This window comes from Apostichopus japonicus, chromosome 20 (assembly GCF_037975245.1).
Source record: "Apostichopus japonicus isolate 1M-3 chromosome 20, ASM3797524v1, whole genome shotgun sequence".
NCBI classification, from domain to species: domain Eukaryota; kingdom Metazoa; phylum Echinodermata; class Holothuroidea; order Aspidochirotida; family Stichopodidae; genus Apostichopus; species Apostichopus japonicus.
The window spans coordinates 13,740,531-13,760,959 of NC_092580.1; the positions used below are offsets into that span (position 1 = coordinate 13,740,531).

Genomic DNA, 20,429 nt, shown 5'->3' on the forward strand with positions numbered 1-20,429 from the left:
ATTTCCTGTATATGTTAGTAATGTATTCCTCTATCTGTATCAAGTTAGATTCATTAATCAATTAAGCTGAATATCATTTTTCGTTGATATTTTACATCGCTAAGCCAAACAATATATGTAATATTTAATTCATCTGACTTACAGCCAATTTAAGAGAAAGAAAAGTGCCGATTTCAGGACATTTTGATGGTTGTGTCAATTAATATTTTCTTGCAAAATTTGTCAAGAGTGCAAAGCTTAGTGACAAGATCCTCCATTGTCATTGACCAAATATGAAAACTCTTAAAAGAAACCTTAAACATCCACATTGAATTTGAGATTTTGTTACCCTTCCTATCACAAATATATGCCTTCCACCTCCATGTGATTTGTACACAACCATATATAACTTAAATTTAAAAACTGTTATAGTCAGTTTCTGTATAATAATGTGTCAGTAAAAGATATCAATAACATTTATTTCAATATTTTCAATATTATATACTTATATACAACAAAAGATAATTATAATTACAACAAAAGTAAATAAATTTCTTTATCACATTATTTTCTTATGTGTCATTAGTGTCCAAAATTGACATTGTCCTTAGAAACTCATTCACTCTGCACCCATACGTGTGTCACATACATAATGAATTTGGTAAAAAGTCATACATAGTTTTCTCATATCTCTAGTGGTATTTGTGCAAGGTATGTCAGTACAATACTCTTAACAACAGATGCAAACCAAAGTCATCCAACAAGAGGAAAATAGAAATGTTTTTTCTTTCTTGTCAACTCTGACTAATAAGAAAGAGATATGAATCAATTTGAAGCCTTTACATGTTTCATAACATGGTACCATGCTAGGCTACTTGTTTCTAATTCTAATCTTCAGAACATGTCATGGGAGAGGGGGAGGATAGGATTTTACTACAAAAAAATATTTCCATAAATCAACAGTTCACGCTTTCTTTAAAGGAGTTATTTTTGATGTCTCCTTTCAAGTTCACTCTTGGAACAAAACATGCCAACTTAAAATAGCATTATATCATGATAAAAGTTTGCTGGACATGGGTTACAGTATGCATAGAGTCAAGACAGATGAGATAGAGACATCAGAAATAAGTTAACATAATTTAATGGCTTCCTTGTTGCAATATCAATAAATTCTAAAAGTGAAGGAAAGGTAACATAAATATTGGGCATCGGCACCTTGCAAAATAAGTTAAAACTTACAAAATCACTACTAACGCGCGAGAAAGTACAGCCAGGAATGTTCGTCAACGACTATAGGCTGACTATGGTGGCTACTGCGATGTTGTAGAGTTCGCTTTCCAGAAGGCGAGTTCGTTTTGTTTCCAAAACGAGCCTCAAAATTAGGTGGAAATATGCGGCAAGTTAACTGTAAGTTTCCAAATCAACTAATATAAATAGCAGGTTAAAGGGTTCATTATTATTACAGATTTTTGACATACAGTACATGGTTTGAATTTTCCCAGTCAGTGATTCTCCAAATACATCCATATATACAAATATATACATCATACTGTCAGTTATTTTGACAATATTACAGTTAGTTTAAATCGAGTAATTGGCTTTAAAATTTGAATTTTCCGATTCCACATATATCCATATAATGAACACCCTATTACAGTACTGTACGGTGTTTGTTTTTTGATAATATTACAGAATTTTGATGTACAATACTTGGTTCGAAATTTGAATTTTCCCAGGCCAGTGAATCTCCAAAACTGTGCATATAATCAACATCCTATTACTTGGTTTGAAATTTGAATTTTCCCAGGCCAGTGAATCTCCAAAAATATACATATAATCAACATCCTATTGGTTTGAAATTTGAATTTTCCCAGGCCAGTGAATCTCCAAAAATATACATATAATCAACATCCTAGTACTTGGTTTGAAATTTGAATTTTCCCAGGCCAGTGAATCTCCAAAAATGAGCATATAATCAACATCATATTGTGTGTTCCTTTGATACAGACATACAGTCCTTGGCTTGAAATTTCAACCCAAATATTTTGTTTAGATATGCCTGTATTTCAAAATAATCAAAGCTACGAACAGAAAACCAAATTAAAAAAGGAAAACAAACGTATACTTCTCATGTTGTTTTACCAAAGACAAGTTAATCATAGTTTAATTTTCAACAAAGTAATTTGATCGTTGATATATTTTTTTATCTCACTACCCTAAACTGTTTTGTAGCTTTTGTTAAATTTGTCATAAGGTGTTACTTCTCTTCAGAGCACTTTCCATTTTTGCATAGGATTGATAGAAGGTAAGTCTATCTTTCACAGGAATAATGATTTCGTTCCTTACCGTTGCTTTATGTACTGACATACAAATTGGTCTACTGCTCAATGCTTTCAAATTTGTTGATTTGGTGTTTTCTGATATGTTATTGTTTGATTCTCTGTTAATATCACTCCCTATAGTCAACTCTTTTTCCAGGGACTTTGATTCATTGCATTCTTCTTCCCAAGTCTTGGTATTCAATTTTGTCTGAAGATCTCTTGTCCAGATTACGTTATCCAAATCTCTGCTTGTTGCTTTAATAACTTCTATACTTCTGCTGTAGCTGCATCTGGTCTTCTTCCCGGGTGGGGAATGAGCACATTTCGCACTGTCATCTAAAACGTTTTGTTCTGATAAGGCCGGTGCCTCATTCTCCTCTTCTTCTTCAAACACAACACCTCGAGCAATCCTACGTTTGCTAACTTGTTTTCTTTTCAGTTGATGGCTTCCTCTTCCCTTAGCTTTAAATTTGAAGCTGAAACTATGAGGATTCGATGCAGTTTGGTACCTTCTCACACTCTCCGGCATCTTGAAAATGATCGGCTTTGCCTTATTTAACAAATCCTCAAAATTCCTCATGTCACTTGTGTCTCCTCCATCCTTGACAATTGGTATAATCTGTTTAGGACACAACTTGGTGACAAACTCCATCAGCTCTGAATAGGAAGAATGGCAAGAATATGGTACAAGGTAGACATTTGGGTGATCGTAAGACGATTTTTTCTTTGACAACATGAAAAGTCCGGTCGGTACAATAACAATTGTCTTTTTGCTGTGGCTGTTCCAGTGCGTGAGGTTTTTCCATGTGATGGATGGTTGAGTCACAACTCTTATGTTGCTTGCGTCTGCATCAGTGGTGAAGACATTTGGTAATTCCAATTGCTGAAGAGTCTCGAACCTATCGGGTGTCACCACAATCCATCTCTGGAACCTTTCTGCAATTTGTACCAGAAGTTCTTCTTTGCCAAGGTTGTGGAGGGCAACAACAATGTTTGCGTCATTTATTACGGGAGCTATGAGGTCTTCAATCAATTTGGCGGCAGCTTCGTTTGAATCCCACTTGCACCTTGGGTCATTGTAAGTGTTGTCGAGGTAAAGAACATCTATCAAGGGAGAAGTATCTAGTCCTGGGGCTGTGAACATTAGAGGGCTATATTTGAAATCTGCAGTGTACAGAATATTTCCAAAGTATCCTTGAAACAAGAACATGACAGCACCAGGGCAGTGATTTGCATCGATGAGCGTTACTGTCATTGTTTCTGTGCTTCCTTCTGATAAAGGAATGATATGAGGCTGTCCAATCTCGAGGACTCGAACCAAGCGACAACTGACGTTAAGCTTTACGTTCAACAGTTTTCCTGTGATCTCTGAACAGTAGATAGGCCTTCTCCAAGAGGATGATAGTCCATTAGTGTGATCAGAGTGCATGTGAGACAGAAAGTGGATAAGATTCGAATTACCACCATGGTTAAATCTCCAGTAGTCCACCGCTATAGGTGTTTTGACAATGATGCATCCATTCATGACTGAAAGTATTTCTTAAATAAAGAGAGAGAGAGACAAATAGTAACATATCATGTATGTTGAATGAGAGTGAATTTCATTAAAAGCCATTTAATAGTCTTGATTCAATGTACTGTATAAAATAATATATACAGAAAGTGAGATAGGATATAGAGAATGTATTAAGAAGAAATTGGTTCAAGTTCCCTCTTCATTGTTTGCAACTATTGATGTGACACAAAATATTGTTCAATTCAGATATCTTTGCTGTCAATGCTTTGATCTGTGCATTGTTAATGAATAATTAAATGATTCTGATATGGATTTGACACAAAATTTCTTAAATGCCAAACTGACTGTGGAACATTGCTCATCATCCATGCCTTTCTGTGAATGGAATGTATATAATTTTTTTTTATTTTTTTTTTATAAAAGCTAGAGTGAACAATAGCCCATGAAGATTGACATAAGTCAAGAGCTAATATAGGCTGTGGGGCACTATTAAAAAAATCAACATGGGCCAATCAGTGGTTCACAGCAGCTTAGGAACTACTGACAGGTGGGGGGTTGCTGGCCCCCTCACCCCAGAAACACACCTAAGCGGTGTGGTGGGAGGTGTGCACTATACATGACCTAAACTGAAAGCATTCAGAACAGTTCGGGCATCCAGATGGCAGATGAACACCTCTCGGTCAAGGATTGGGTGATCAGTGCCTATAAAATACACCACCCACTCCCCCTAACCCAGTGATATTAAAAGAACCATTGCTTTATTTGTCCCACATTATATCCCTCTCTGGAAGAAAAAAAATATGATACTCTCATATACGCTAAGTGATTTCAGCTTACGAAGGGTAAGAGAAATGAGTTAAAGCTGACAACGAATTGTCTTATTATGTTGCAGAGTTAGGAGACCTTAAATCGGACTTGGCCTATCATTTCAACAGTGTCAGTCAATAGATCAATATCAGTCTACAGTAGCCTAATTGTAACTTATATGTTCACCTACGATGGACTATGTCAGTGTAATAATAAAGGCCTACTGTAGGCTAGAAATACCAAGCCTAGACTTAATTCCCAAGTCTTACTTTTTGCTGTAGGTCCTACAGCAGCCTAAGTTGCGAACTGTAGTGTAAATCTGTAATGTAAGTTACAAATTCTCGTTATGGTAGATCCTAGACGGAAAATATGTCAATTAAAGCGATTTCGTTACTCAATGGTCATCTACATGATAACAGCAAATATTCACGGAAATCGAGAGCATTATTTCATGGGTCTATTTCGCTTCGTAAGTTGGCCCTTTTACCTTTTCCAAAATCCCGCTCGAGTAAAGGGAAACGCCATTCCAAATGTTCTGTAGTGACGTATTGGGCCTCGTATGGAACGCCGTCAGAGCTGCGCTATATTCATGTAACGATGATAGTTTGAACAGTTTTCCCCCTGTTCAAACCTTTTATACCAAATCTAGTCTAAATTGATTTAAATTTTTCATAGAACCATGTCCGTCATTTGAGTAAATAGTTGATCTTTATACCTTAGTGACAGAAGAACAAATATAAAAAAAATCAATATGATCACAACCGTGTCGGGCCAAGTTCGTAAATTCTTCTTGACAGTTGAGATTTCAAAAAAATATTTCTTCATATTAACCTTTCAATGAATTTACAGATTTTATTAAAACAGAAACTTTCAAAAGTTAACATTCACATTAGAAATTCCTAAACACATAATTCGAAAGGCCACACCCACTCAAAATAACTGCTATGTCTCATATGCCACTTGAACAGGTCAACGTACCTTGCTAGCCAATCGTATTGATTATTAACATAGATACATCCACTATCACTAGGAGTTTGTAGCCTCAAGGTTGCCTAGAAGACCTTCGATATATCTTCTAGACGAAGGCTCATAAATATTTCATTTTCAAAATATTATTAAAAGTAAATATACACAATGTATGTAGCTTAGATAGAGACGATAAACAAAAAATAAGCTATCATACCTTAAACTCTTTGGAGCTTCCTTTCACTTGTTTTTACTTGCGTAGCATAAATACATATAAATACTTCTTGCAAGACATCGCAGCCTCGATCCCTAGCAATCTTCGGTATTTTAAAAAGATATTCACAAGTACAATGATCATCAAATTACCAACGTGTAACTTTCAAAGCTAACCTTAACAATATTTAGCATATTATAACTTAACTACTAGCTGTTTGTGGGTTGTCTCGGGTAATTCCCTTGACTTTGAGATCATTCGTTCAAGTGAGTACAAACTAATATACTAAGTTGGAATCAGGCTAATATTATCAATTCCCCAGTCAGTAGACACCACTATAAAGGGCAATGAGCATTTATTCTAAATGAACTTCAACATCATCTTTTATTAAGCATTACGGCTCTTTTTCTCAGGGGCAGTACATCCTTGGTAAGAAACCCGTATCTTACTAAACCTAGGACACAAGGAAAAAAAGACGTCAAATAACATTATTATCCCTATATAAGGTAGTTTTGACTAGGCTGAGCATCTAATGACAAAATAGTCGTACTCTTTAGGGGGGAAATACCAAAATGGAGCATGGGCACGAAAACCAAACAACTTGATCCATTCCCACACCTTTAAGCCCGGGTCACATCTGCGCGATTCAACACGCGATTCAACTCGCAACTAAATCGCGCGAATCAGAAAGTTGCTTCTGAGAAGTTGCGCTGATTAGGACATTGCTCTATTGCAAATCAACCCAAATCGACGGCGCAACTTTTATTGCGCAACAAGTTGATACCCGTGTCTAACTACGCGATTCAACTTTCAATTGTATTGCGAGTTGAATCGCGTGTTGAATCGCGCAGATGTGACCCGGGCTTTAGATGGAGACTGCAATCATGTGATCATGTCAGGTTAGGTGAGCCGTCACGATTGCCTCGAAAAGAGAATATATACTATACATGATCCGGTTATTAACATGTTTTAGTACTGAACAATCATGCTCCTGTGTACTATTTACCATAACAATGTTAGATACGATCATTAGCCAAAGGCCGAGAACATGCTAATATGTAAGTACTTCTTTGTTGTAAACGCTTACTGATGCCATGTGTGTCATGTTCTAAACCAACTACATTGTGATAATATATAGGTACCTAGGAATTGTAGTGGAGATGACATTTGATTCCATGGCATAATTTCGGTGGCATAAGTTCGGAGACATAAACGGCTCGCCATATATAGTTGTACAAATACAAGTGTTGGGGACTATTTTTACTGCCGCTGTCATTTCGAATGGTTTCACCGAAAAGCGAATACCGGTACCACCTCTTTCAAACACCCCAACACCAACATATGTTGAATGTTTCTTGGTCCAGATGAGTCAACGTTTTTAACATTGATAGCTTTCATCTCAGTCGAGACTATTGACTGCAGATTGGTTACCTCTTCTGTGATATTTCTAGCCTACTTCGTACTTATTTCGCGAAACTAGTATCACGTACTCTTTCAATGCTGGAGTAGACTTAACTGAGAATTTATTCGGTGTTTACTTTCGCGACTAGTGTGATCAAGTAAATTATGCTGCCTTGGTTTCAGTTACATATATAATTTTGTTTGCCATAAATATATTTATCAGTCAAAACTTGTACGTTAACGGTAATTTGATACCTAGCGACCCGGTACTTTTGGTAGTGGTAGTCGTACTTTGTAATTGGCTATCACAGCTAGTGGAATAGAAACTTCTTGTCTGACAGTAAATATTGTTAATCAAGGAGCATTATTGAAAACAATGCCACAATTTTTCAGGTTAGCTGTTGCAGGTAGGCTAATAGTGCCATCATGTTATCAGTTACTCTCAATTAAGATTGCTGCAAATGCCCCAAGGTTTTCAACAATTGCTTCTTCTCAGTTGTTGGTTGGGAAAAGAAACTATTGTAAGATAAGTGTACTACAATGTGACCATGTAACAAAATTATCCAATAGGAGAAGCGAAAGCTGTCTTACAGTTAACAAATTCCCAGGAGCAATCACTCGACCTGTGTCTACTATGCATATGCCACCACCATTGCCAGAGAATCTCCTCTTTCGCCAGGTAGGCTAACAGTAAGTTAGATTTTGCAATTGTCACTGATGATATAGTTTGATTTTTTTGTTACTCTGGAATTGTCTAACTAAGTTACATATAGTGGCCCATCAAAATGTCCATGTTTATAGGAATTTTATTTACTGTACACAAGAAGAAGCTAAATTTGTTGTCCATGATCCTGTCAAAATACAGGAGCTCCTGTGCAAAGGTGTCCCTAACTTTGTCTCTTTAATAATAATTCTTTAATAATCAGCAGTTATATTTTATGATGCTTATGCAACTAAAATGTTGGAGAAACCGGCAAGGGCTTACAAATTACACGTCGGATGCCTTCCAGTTCAACATTTTTAACTCAAATTGGAATCTAGATTGCAATTTGTAAGCCCTTGCCGGTTTCGCCAACATTATTAGTCGCTTAAGCATCGTAAAATATAACTGCTGATGATTAAAGAATTATTATTAAAGAGACAAAGTTGGGGACACCTTTGCAGCAAACATGGATTTCTTGAAATAGCCTCATGGTGCTGCAAGTTGCCTGTGGTACACATGGTTACTTTTAAAACCGGGACTGTGTGGTTCTGGTGCTTAATATTGTATCCAAAATATGTGTTAAACTTGGTAGAAAATAATTATGTATGTAATATGGAGGAGTATGCTGTTACTGTGTGTAGTACTGTCAGTTAAGTATGAAAGCTCTGAAATTTCCACCCATCCCTTCAAATGTACTATATATACATGAAGGAATCCAGAGTATTATGTAAAATATTAAGAATTTCTGTGCTGTTTATTGATAATTTTCAAGGTTTCCAACAGTTTGTAAGTCATTGAATTCACTCTATAATCGAAGTCACTCTATAATCGCTTTTTGATAATAAAATTGACAATTTTCTGGTATTCCTCACTTTATGCAGCTATTTGATTATCAGTCTTACACGTACACCTACCTACTAGCTGACCAGACCACGAAAGAGGCCATTTTGATTGACCCTGTTCTTGAACTGCTCAACAGGGACATTCATCTGCTAGAAGACCATGGGCTCACGTTAAAATATGCTGGTAAGAATTCAAGTTTACATTAAAGGGATTGGAGCTGCTGGATACTATACTTCGTTACATCACATATCACTGCATAGTTCATCACAAACCTATGTAGTAATTGCCTCATGCTAAGTTTAGTTTGGCACTTACGCTACACATCTGTACTGTACATGAAAAACCTTGATTTTACAGTTTGTCAGCAAAATCCTTTCGTTTGTAGTTATATTTCAGTGTGTTTTGTCATTTTTTCTTCATCTGATTTTAGAAGCTTACAGTAGTTCAGTAAAAGTAAGCATATTATTGATGAATGGAATGGATCAAGGTTTTTTTTAGTGAAATGTTTCCTTCTAAATGACTTTAGTTTTGTGTGAAAAGAAAGAAAAAGAAAATAATGATAAACTTATAAGTCAGATTCCTCATCCCCCCACCAATTAAACCATGAAGTAACTTTTCTTCTTCTTTTTTTTTAAATAAAAAAAAAATTCTCTAATTTTAAAATGGCTAGAACAGTTTCTTCAGTTTACATACCATGAGCCAAAAATTAAGTAGTTTGAGTTTGCTTTACATGTGTTGTTTTATACCTTAACAATTGGATTGAATGCTCAGGGCATCTTAATCTAATGATCTTAGATACATGCTGACCTATAAATGTGATGGGGAGAAGGAGGGGGTGGGGGTGACTTGTAAATACAGTTCAAAGCACTGGTTTGTGGCTCCACCCTATGGGAAGTCAACTAAGAGGATGTGACATAGTTGTTACCTGCTAAAATGTCCCATGAGAGACAGTTCAAATTTTGCCCACTTGATTGTGTATGTGTGCCAAGTTACCAATGACCAGGAGTTGACTATTGTAAAGCCTTGTATTGATGCAAGATTGTACAATAAATGGCTTGAATAATTTATTATCTTCTCAAGTACCAACATATATACTAATTGCAATACATTATCTCTTCAAACATATAATGTGTACAAGACAATTGTTGTTCAGGTATAACAATACAATGTACCACTGCACAATGAGGTACTGTACCAGCTTAATTAAATAATACCTATAATCCCACATAATCCCCAAGCTGATGTGTTTGCATTGTTAGGTAAATGGTAGTACAATACCCAATGGTTGACCTAGTGTTATGTACAAAAGTGTTCAAGTAGATTATATATCCCAATTGAGACAATATAGATCCGAATGCTGTTATCAACCATTAAGTACTGGTACTTATGCAACACTGTTGATGCCTAATAGCTTAACAAAGTTTTTGACAAATTGTAACAATTACATCTCCTCTAAGCTAGGTTTAAAGTCTGAAAACCTTGTAAACACTGTAACCCTAATAGTGGAGACTTGATGAAGTTCATACTCGCTATGTGGCTTCACCTTGTTCTCTGCATATACAGTATGACTTCGGCTTTGACAGCAAATGCCTTTGTACCCCCCCCCCCCCTGCAAAAAAAAGTGCAAGTGTCTCATTGTAAAATGATGTATCTAGACTTGCTCAAAGCTTCAGACATTAATTAAGTGGTAATTACCAAATGCCAAATGGATTAAACACTTTTCTCTTAGCTCTGAGGGTATGATCACCATTCATCAGAAACATCACTTTTCATTTCCTGAAATATTGGGCACTGGTATTGATGAATTTTTGAAGTATATACATGCAGAAGGATTCAGTAGTTTATTCCATGTGGAAAACTGAAATATAATGTGATGTGTTATATAAGTCTGTGATATCACAAAGGACATTAGACTATTTAACAGCAACATCAGTTTTGGTTTCAAGTTGAATGTCACATTATTTTAATGTTGAAATTTTACTTAGAATTGTTGTTTAATGACCAGATATTGATGTTTCTTCATCAGAATAAGCCACATATAACAATTTGCACCTTTCACTCTCCATTCTCCATAATTCTTCCCCTCTCCCTCCCCTCTCCCCAACCCCCCTCCCTGTCTCCTTCCCGTCTCCTTCCCCTCTTCCTCCCTAATTCTCATTAGCTCAACCAAAAACCATCAATAAAAATCACTTATTATTTTGACCTTCTTTCCCTTAATAGTTAACACTCATTGCCATGCAGACCACATCACCAGCTCAGGGGAATTAAAGAAGAAACTTCCAACTTGCAGAAGTATCATCAGTAAAGCCAGCGGTGCTCAGGCAGATATTTATGTCAAGGACGGTGATGCAATCGAGTTTGGAAATTTGGTAAATAGCTTTTATCTTTGCAGTGAATTTTCAACAAAAATGTCATATCATAGAAATTTATGATCAACTATTCAAAAATTTGAAGAAAACCTCTTTGCATTTTCATAAGGGTCTCATTTTGCATTTGATTGCAAGCCTTGGTTTACAATGTAGTTGAGAATATTTGAAGGGATTATCATTGGAAGGATAACCACCACATTATTAGGCTGGATAGCTCAGTAGGTATTGCACAGGGGCTAGTAACCCAGAGATCAATCGTTCGTATTCCATTCTTGCCAAACTGTTCTCTTAAAATTCTCTTCTAGTGTGCTTTGTAACTTCCCAGTCAGTTTTTCGTTGTTCGTTTACTTAATACTCGATAAATTTTACGTATTGTAACGCTAACTCAGTCTAAGATTCTGGGGCGTCCAAATATTCCCTGCTGAGGACTGGTGGTGGTATGGAAACAAATGCGGCTTGGATGGTTGTATGTTAGTAACGACGAGCCTTAAATCTCGCTATTACATGCAAAAGATATAACACATAGATAAACGAGTAAAGAACAAGCACTGTGTAGATTTCGCAATCTATTACTATAATCAGCCACGGTACAAACAATACATCGGCACGAAGCCCTCAATAATAGGTAGAAAACATGCACTTAACGATAATGGTCACAAACGAGGTCTCAATACCGAAGTAGAGTCCTATAACGATACATACAAAAGTGTATAAAAGACGAATACAAGACAGATACAAGTACGACCACAATGGTCGGAGCCAGGGCTACTACCGAACCAAACGATTCAGATCGGGAGCGAAGACTGGTCACAAGTCTTGAGGTCTGCTTCAGCTGAGCTGGTGAGCAGACATCACGTGACCTGTAATTATTACGTAATGTAGCCTACGACAAATAGAGGGCGACATATATGATGACCAACGGCTTCACAGTATGTTTCTATACCACTAGGCGATTCATGTAGCAGCCACACCTGGTCATACGAATGGTTGTGTCACTTACATCATGCACCATGGCAACAGACCCATCATGGCTTTTACTGGAGATGCTCTGTTGATCAGAGGATGCGGGAGGACTGACTTTCAAGAAGGTAGAACATAAATACAACAGTTTTGAGGATCTGCTTAAAATTTCAGAACAAATGAGATCAACTAAAAAAGTTTTCAAGTATGTAATGTCTTTCAATAGAAAACTATGTGTCTTTAAGAAGAAGTGTATTTTTAAAGATAGAATTATTTGCCTTTTAAATAGCAAACCATGTGTCTTTAACTGGGTAGTGACAGAAAATATTTTCTTGAGATCCCTGCCTTGCCAAATTTTCAAGTGTTTATCAAAAATGACACTTTATGCCAAGTACTGCATTGTGGTCTCTGACTAGCATGGCAACCCCAACACAGAAAAGGTTTCAAAGAAAAATAGTTTCACAATTAAAGGACTTGAATACCTCAAGACCTGTCATTATGAGGCCACTGTTGTGAATCTTGCTTTTCTGTTGCTCTAGCAGATTTTTATTTTAATTTGATTATGGCACAGGGACACATCCATTGCTAAGGTTATGCTTAAAGAATCGGTATTTTTGCATCTACATTTTAAGGAGCTACCAAAATTTATTTTGTTAAAGTCAATCTACAACTTGGTTGCTTGTTCACTGTTCTATGCACTAACAATGTCTGCTTGATTCATTCTTTTTTTCTTTTGATCTTTCTTTCAATCTGTCAGGGGACCCACGGACCCTGTATAACTCTGTTCATGAGAAGATACTTTCCCTACCAGAGGACACTCTCCTCTATCCTGCCCATGATTACACTGGTAAGGGAATCATATCGATTGTCTATCTGCGGAATATATACCTGTCCCCACATGATAGGTGCATGCCATTTTCCCCTTGTGTAGTGTTCCCACTGTCTTGGATGATCTTGCAAAAGTCACGAAGATTGAAAGAGCTAAAAGAGCTTTTCCAAAGATTCAGTATAGGTCATGAAATAAAAGTAACTTCATATGACAGTTTAGTACAACCATAATTTAATCTTTGTCGTTTGTAATCGTAAATGCATCATTTGTAGTGTAAGGAAGTATTGGTATTGTGTACAGAAGAAAAAAAATGTTAAAGGTAGGTAGACAATCTAGACTGAGGAACAGTGTTTTAAATGGCCCACAATACAGTAAGTATATCAAAGTCTTTTGAGTACCCTTACATCATTGAAAGCACTGTACAGTTGTGATGAAGTCACAAAGTCACAAATTTTCTGATTTTGCTCTGACTAAGTTATTCCTGTTGATTTTTATTAATCTGTTTGTATCTTTTAATTTGTACTTTGACTATAGTCCCATTTAAAGTGCTTTGAGATATTATTTTGTGTTAAGTGCTACATAAATATATTATGATTATTAGGATGATTATTATGATGATGGTTTTGATTATTATGATGATGATGATGATATTAATGATAATGATTATTATTGTTATGATTATTATTTGTCACCATCGTCGTCTTCAGCATCATCATCATCATCATCATCTCATCGTCATCGTCTTTGTCATCGCCATCGCCATCATCATCATCATCATCATCGCCATCATCATCATCATCATCATCGCCATCATCATCATCATCATCATCATCATCATCATCATCATCATCATCATCATCATCATCATCATCATCATCATCATCATCATCATCATCATCATCATCATCATCATCATCATCATCATCATCATCATCATCATCATCATCATCATCGCCATCATCATCATCATCATCATCATCATCATCATCATCATCATCATCATCATCATCATTAACATCATCATCATCATCATCATCATCATCATCATCATCATCATCATCATCATCATCATCATCATCATCATCATCATCATCATCATCATCATCATCATCATCATCATCATCATCATCATCATCATTATCACCGGTCATCAGCAGCAGCATCAGCATGTCTGGTCATTGAAGACATTATTGGTGATCATTGTGACCTTAGGACTGTTTTGAAATTGATACTCTTAATCTTTGCAACTACTTTTGTTTTCAAATAGGACAAACTGTTACAACAGTGCAGGAAGAAAAATCCTTTAATCCTAGACTGAGTAAATCTCAGGAGGACTTTATCAAGATTATGAAGGAACTTAATCTGCCATATCCAAAGGCCATTGGTAAGCTGTAGACTGATTTATTCAATATTTTTCAACAGTCTACTTTCTTTTCTTCTTTTAGTTGATTTTGGAATAAAAAGGAAATTACTGCTAGTTGATAAATAAAATCCTTCAACAAGGTCTTTCATTAGCTAGACTTGTATTCTTGCATTTTAAATAACTGAGTAATTGTTGAAAGCTTTGGGAAATTTTCCATTTTGCTATAATTGTGTTTAATACTCCTATAAAAGTGTCTGGTTGATGGTATATCGGTAATTGAATGAAAATAATTGAAAATTTTTAAGTTAGTTAACTTAACTTAATACTGCTCCCTGATCAAGTCATGGTATCAAGTTTTGCTGAACTAGAGAGGACAGACATGATAGCGCCCTCTGTTGATTTGGGGCGTGGCTTGTGAGCCCCATTGAAGCCATTCATTTCATCAAAGGAGGGTGTGCTAGCTTGATGGATAGCAATCTTTAGCTTGAGCATTATTTAGCTGGAACCAGCTTTTCCACATCCAAAATATCTGAGGTATATCGAGTAATGATCCATTCGCAAGTCCTGTCATCAAGGAGATTAGCCACACTGAATCTCCCTCTATATGCAGGCAGTTCTTGAGGGATTTGCCAGATAGCTGGTAATAGAAGGCTCAAATTAAATTTTAGTAAAATATTTAACCGTTTGAACGACTGGGTGGATTCAGCTACTGCTAAGCTGAGTTAAGTCCGGGCCCAGAGTTAAGATGACTTGAGTCTGGACTCTCTAGTCCTCCAGCCCTGGTTCTGATTAAAATCTCTTTATAATGAAATGCTGAGTACAACTGCCAAAGAAATTCTATCAGCAATTGAAAAGCTAATTTAACAAACACAGAAAAGCACTTTAAAAGTTGATGCATATTCCCTAAAACAGGTTTACATATCTTTGCATAGTGTATTCCTCATTACAATGTTCTCTTTATTCTATCTCTCTCACTCTCTTTGTCTCACTTTCTCCCTTCAGATAAAGCCTTACCAGCCAATTTGGTGTGTGGAATCGTTGACCTTCCACCAAAATGAGTAATGTGACAAACAATTAAAAATTTATATTGAAATGTATAGGAATAAAATGTAGGTTACGGTACTTCAATATGGAGCGATATCAATTTCTTCTTCCATTTTTTTCTTATTTTTTTCTTTGAACTTGTTTCACTTATTCTTTTATTCCTACATTACTTATAACTTTCTACCTTACTATATACAATCACATTGCCTTCCTATTATAATCCAATCTTGTATTGTTGTTTCGAATAGAAAAAGCTTAATTAATAATACTGGTGGTAGCAGAGGGATTGCTTGTTTATGATAAGCATAACCTAAATCCAATCATGATGTGATTATAACAGCAAAGAATTACAATATTGTTTTAATATGAGAGAGAAACCCAACTATCATGTCCATATGGGACAGAGATCTGCCCCAAACAGGTAAGAAGAATACTTGCTCTAACAGAAAGGGAAAAAACGACTGCTAGTTTTTTTTCTATAGCCATTCAGGTTACAGCTTTAAAACTATGTCAATTGTCCTTTGCTCCTTTAAAGATCAATTGATGAGGTCGTAGGTTTCTTGGTGCAGGCCTAATGTGTTTATCCATTTATAAGCTGTAGAGTACTATAAGTACCCTATAGGCTTCATACTTATACTGGTAAAGCTTTCCAGCTTAATTCTACTTTCAGATAATTGAAAGACTGCATGACTTCATCAGCTATTTCATCGACTTTAAAACGTTCAAATCTGACAGTAAAGTATGACGCAATTAATTCACCCTATGGTACGATACACTCAGTTCCAATTCTTGTTCAACTCATAGTTAATATGAAAATACATGAATGCATCATTTAATTGGTGTAGATGTTATAGACCAAAGGGAAATTGGGAGCCCACCAAAAATATACAACAAGCATTAACACCGTAATTCAGCGGATTTAGCATTCAACAAAGCCAACTGCTCTGGGAAGTTTTGAGCAAGGTACTTGTCTTTTGCCCAGCATGGTGTAGATTATAATATGTTGGTTGTTTCAACCATGTATACCCCTGGTAGGGAGAGGGGCATACTAAAATCATTCAACCAATGTTTGTGCTGTACAACCTATGCATCCAAAAAATAGTATAGCACAATTTTTTCATCTAAATCCCCTTCCATTTTCCAAGATATTCTCTTAGACCCCTCCTGTCGACAACATAACATCTTATCTCCCTCCTTTCACTCCCATTGTGCAAAAATGGGGGGGGGGGGTTGCCCCAAAACTGCATAATGATGATAGTATTAATAATATAAAGAAGATAATATTTTGATTGCATTTCAATGCTTGGTCATTTTCCTACTCCTCAAAGTTGTTTACTGAGAGTGTACTGTGCCATCCCACATATCGCTGAGGAAGTATCAAGACTAAAAACCAAAGCATAATTATAACTACATGAAGTTTTAACTACCGAATCATTGCTTGTTTTTAAATGATTTATCATGTACTTGACATTTCATAGGGTTTAAAAAACTTCAATCATTGTATCATTGCTTGTTTTGCAATTTATCATGTTTTTGACATGTTATATCTTTAAAATTTTACCCAAATAAAAGTATATTATAAGTCTACTGATCATATCGATTTATTTTATGTTTCATTTGTTACCTGTGAGTGTCATTAATTGATTTAAATGAAGTTTACTGTACTATGTGACTATGTGCAATTGATCGATAATGGTTTTAGACAATTTGGTACAGAAAAACAAAACCAGTGACATGGTCTAAGAGAACAACTTAATGTTGCTCACTGCAGTGACAAATAAGGCCTACTAAACAATCTAAATGAACTGCTCCCTCCCTCTCCCATCCTACCCCCCTCCCCCTCAACCTTCACTATGTTGAAAATGAATACAAGACTATGCCTTAAGTTTATCATTCTATTCCTGTATGAAATGGTTTCAAGTGATACTTCACATCTACCACAGCACTGATTAGTTTACATAAAGTTAGGTATTTTAAATATGGTCTTTTGTATCTTTTATAGTATATGCATGTTATAATATAATCAGGCATATAGCCAGTGCCTTCTTCCTATTCTGGGGAGATGCCCCCCAAATTTCGATTGTGCACACTCCCCCATTTTTTCCCTTCAGATTTATCATTTCAGTATGGTGGATCCATGCAAATCCCCCCCCCCCCCACCTCAAACAAAACTTCTGCCCCTCCACACAAACAAACACTGCTCAAAATTTGACAAGCTGGCTACAGTCCCCCGCTGCCAACACAGTGTGTGCAGCTATACTATTAAGAAGTTACCGGTCACTAGTATTGTACGTGCCCTCCTTAAATTTTTGGTGCCCTCCTCACCCCCCCTGCCCCCTCTCAACTGAAAAGTTTCCTGGCTATGAAACTGATATAGTTCAATCTTGTAATTCTATCAAACGTATATATTGTAACAATACTCAACAGTTATAAACCAGTAACATATATGTGATCATATGCAATTTATTGTACCTAATATGATGTCATAGTTGAGATTGTATGACACACCATCCCGGTTTACCAAATCAATGCGCATTTTATAGCTCTTTTGAATCGTCAGGTGGTAGAGTGTTTCATTTCCTAGCCATAATTCTCCATTAGCTGTATCGGGAAAGCCATTCTTGTAACTGGTTCAGTTGCGGTAAAGTTCGACAGAACCATCTTCACCTCGCTGAAATACCTGATAGGGTGGAGCAACCCAAACAAAATATTTTTATTTGCCGAAAATACTTCCTAATTGACATCAAGGTATACGGCTCACGAAAAGCCGTTAATTTCGTTACAAAATGCCATACATAGTAATATTTTGTGTACGATCTTTGACGGAATACCCCTTTTCTTGGTTACTATGATGATCAAACGATGCATGTGATTTTTAGACTTGGACAATATATTTCTTCTTTAGGCTAGTTATATTTTTCCAAATTCAAAGTCAACATTAAAACTTACTGTCCAACCGCCTCCATTGGACATGTTACAATAGACTTCAAATTCCGACCCAGGCCAACCAGCTGGTTTGATGTAGTACACACCGTCTTCAGTTCGAGAGTTCTATCGGGGGAGGGGAAGGGGGGTTGGGGAGCTGCGAGATTGTCAGTTTGTGATAGTACCACTTAGAGGTGACACCTTTAAATTTCAGGCTATGTTACTTTTAAAAACAATTCAAGTTGAAACGTCAGCAATGTTAACAAGTCAATTGAAATGTAATAATATATTATTTCTTGAGTTCATCAAAAATCATAAAACGTCTGACTTACAAGCTCTTTGGACGTTGAAACACTTAGGGCTAGTGATACCAAAATGGTGACTTGAAAAGCGTTGTACCGCAGAAACACCTCCATTCTGACTTCACGTAAAGTTTCACGGGAAGCTTATGTGTTGGATTTCATCCGGGAACAGATTGACGGCTATTGTACGCGAAAAAAAAACGTTTTTCATGATTTACCGAAGCAAAGTTGGGACTTACTAGTTACTTTTCTCGATATAGCGTTCCCATAATTGCCGTCATAGGCTCAGAGGACTTTAAAGTTTTTCTTCAAAAGTGCCTTTTTCTTTATAAATACGGTGTGTCTCTCTCCTTTTTTTTTTTTTTTTGGTAAAAAACTATATTTTCTCTTCAAATGTTTTTTTTTAAATAAAAGTACCCCTTTGTTATATCAAAATTGTACTTTTGATGCAAATTTAAGTACAATTGTAATCAGAAAACCCGTTGTTGAAGATAAAAACAAAATAATTAAAATGCGTGAAGTTTGCCCTATACTCCCTCTCGAATTTTGTGTATCTTATACCGGTACCCCAGGGTTCAGTGATCTTCCTCCACCTCTGATTGGCGTGACGAAAGCTATGAAGGTGGGGGACCCCCCCACCCCCTCCCCTTACGTAAGATACTGTCCGGCTAACTTCCAATGCTATTGCTTCATAGACTATTAGTCTGAGTCAAATACCGAAGAAATAAAAAAAACTGCTAATATAATATCGGAAAGCAAACGATTTCGTCATTGATAACTGCATATCATGTATATTGGAAAATATTAACACATTGCTGGCATTTGAACGCTTCCATATGTTATACTTCTGTCAGGTCATAAACGCTGTTATACTACACACTGGAGGAGACTGTATACTGCGTCATAAAGTCATATCGATAAGGAAGTGTAGAGATTGTAAACCAAGCTTCAACTAAATAGAAACTTAATTACGATATAACCACAATATATGTACGGTGTTTGAGTGGCATATAGCTCACTTGACAGATGCATAGGCCCTCATTGTAAACTATATATATATATATATATATATATATATATATATATATATATATATATATATATATATATATATATATATATATATATATATATATATATATATATATATATTGACCCAATTTTGTAGTCACTGGAGATCTATTTTATGTATTATTTTAGTCTCCATCGACATTTGTTAGGCCTGCTGAACCTGTTCGAGATATCATGAATGGAAGTTTGACACAGGCGCGTAGCCAAGGGGGGGGGGGCGAAGGGGGCAGCCGCCCCCCCCCCCCCCTTGAGCATATTTTTAGAATTTTTTTTTAATGTTTTTATGATATCGCTAGTATTTTCAATAGCGAAAATGCTAAGATGCAACTTACAAGGCCTGGGAAGTGCCATTTCCAGCGATCTGGGAGGCATTTTCTGCCAAAATTTTCTTGTACGCTTCGCGCCAATCATGGTGGCGCTACGCTTAGATAGTTTGCAATGCCGAATATACAGTTTCGCCCCTCCCTTGGCAAATTCCTGGCTACGCGCCTGATACAGGCAGAACTATATGTAAACAAAAGTCTTGGTAGAATCTTTTCTACAGATGGTTGCAGGAATTAACGCCAAACATTAAACAGGAGGGGAGAGAAACGTTTTCAGTGGCTTCTGCAGGGGGACGTCCCTGGCACCACCCATCCCTGGAATGCACTAACCACCCTGCAAAACTAACCACCGGCCTCACCCGTTAGTCTTCTTCTAGCTAGTGAAATCACAGATCAAGCGAACCTTTATAAGGAGTTGTCATTATAATTATGATTAATGGATGTGTGTTAAATGGATGTGTGCCGAGAGAATGGCTTCGGTCAGCTTGCGAGT

General features: G+C 36.4%; 2 protein-coding genes across 4 annotated transcripts; one reads left to right on the forward strand and one right to left on the reverse strand.

Moving 5' to 3' along the window:
• Positions 1-1,104: 1,104 nt before the first annotated feature.
• Positions 1,105-5,219, reverse strand: LOC139961313 (5' exonuclease Apollo-like). 2 transcript variants are annotated; one of them, XM_071960444.1, is made up of 2 exons: positions 5,111-5,219; positions 1,105-3,839 (listed from the first exon to the last, which is right to left on the reverse strand). In XM_071960444.1, the coding sequence occupies exon 2, from the start codon at positions 3,823-3,825 to the stop codon at positions 2,227-2,229; it is 1,599 nt and encodes a 532-aa protein (XP_071816545.1). In that variant the 5' UTR covers positions 3,826-3,839; positions 5,111-5,219; the 3' UTR covers positions 1,105-2,226. The 2 variants fall into 2 exon arrangements, with proteins under 2 accessions (XP_071816545.1, XP_071816544.1); XM_071960443.1 differs by lacking the exon at positions 5,111-5,219 and adding an exon at positions 4,893-5,104.
• A 1,474-nt stretch (positions 5,220-6,693) lies between these two features.
• On the forward strand, positions 6,694-16,902 carry LOC139962062 (persulfide dioxygenase ETHE1, mitochondrial-like). 2 transcript variants are annotated; one of them, XM_071961909.1, is made up of 8 exons: positions 6,694-6,861; positions 7,775-7,883; positions 8,789-8,933; positions 10,971-11,119; positions 12,069-12,207; positions 12,837-12,926; positions 14,176-14,292; positions 15,274-16,902. In XM_071961909.1, coding segments are annotated over exons 1-8 (807 nt in total). In that variant the 5' UTR covers positions 6,694-6,859; the 3' UTR covers positions 15,330-16,902. The 2 variants fall into 2 exon arrangements, with proteins under 2 accessions (XP_071818010.1, XP_071818009.1); XM_071961908.1 differs by lacking the exon at positions 6,694-6,861 and having other exon boundaries at positions 7,020-7,883.
• The last annotated feature ends 3,527 nt before the right edge of the window (positions 16,903-20,429 follow it).

Bases quoted from the DNA above. Each gene is read 5' to 3' on its own strand.
- LOC139961313 (XM_071960444.1), bottom strand. From the start codon at position 3,825: ATGAATGGATGCATCATTGTCAAAACACCTATAGCGGTGGACTACTGG.
- LOC139962062 (XM_071961908.1), top strand. From the start codon at position 7,581: ATGCCACAATTTTTCAGGTTAGCTGTTGCAGGTAGGCTAATAGTGCCA. The intron at 7,884-8,788 runs GTAGGCTAACAG...CACTTTATGCAG, and splicing joins AGAATCTCCTCTTTCGCCAG to CTATTTGATTATCAGTCTTA. The intron at 14,293-15,273 runs GTAAGCTGTAGA...TTCTCCCTTCAG, and splicing joins GCCATATCCAAAGGCCATTG to ATAAAGCCTTACCAGCCAAT.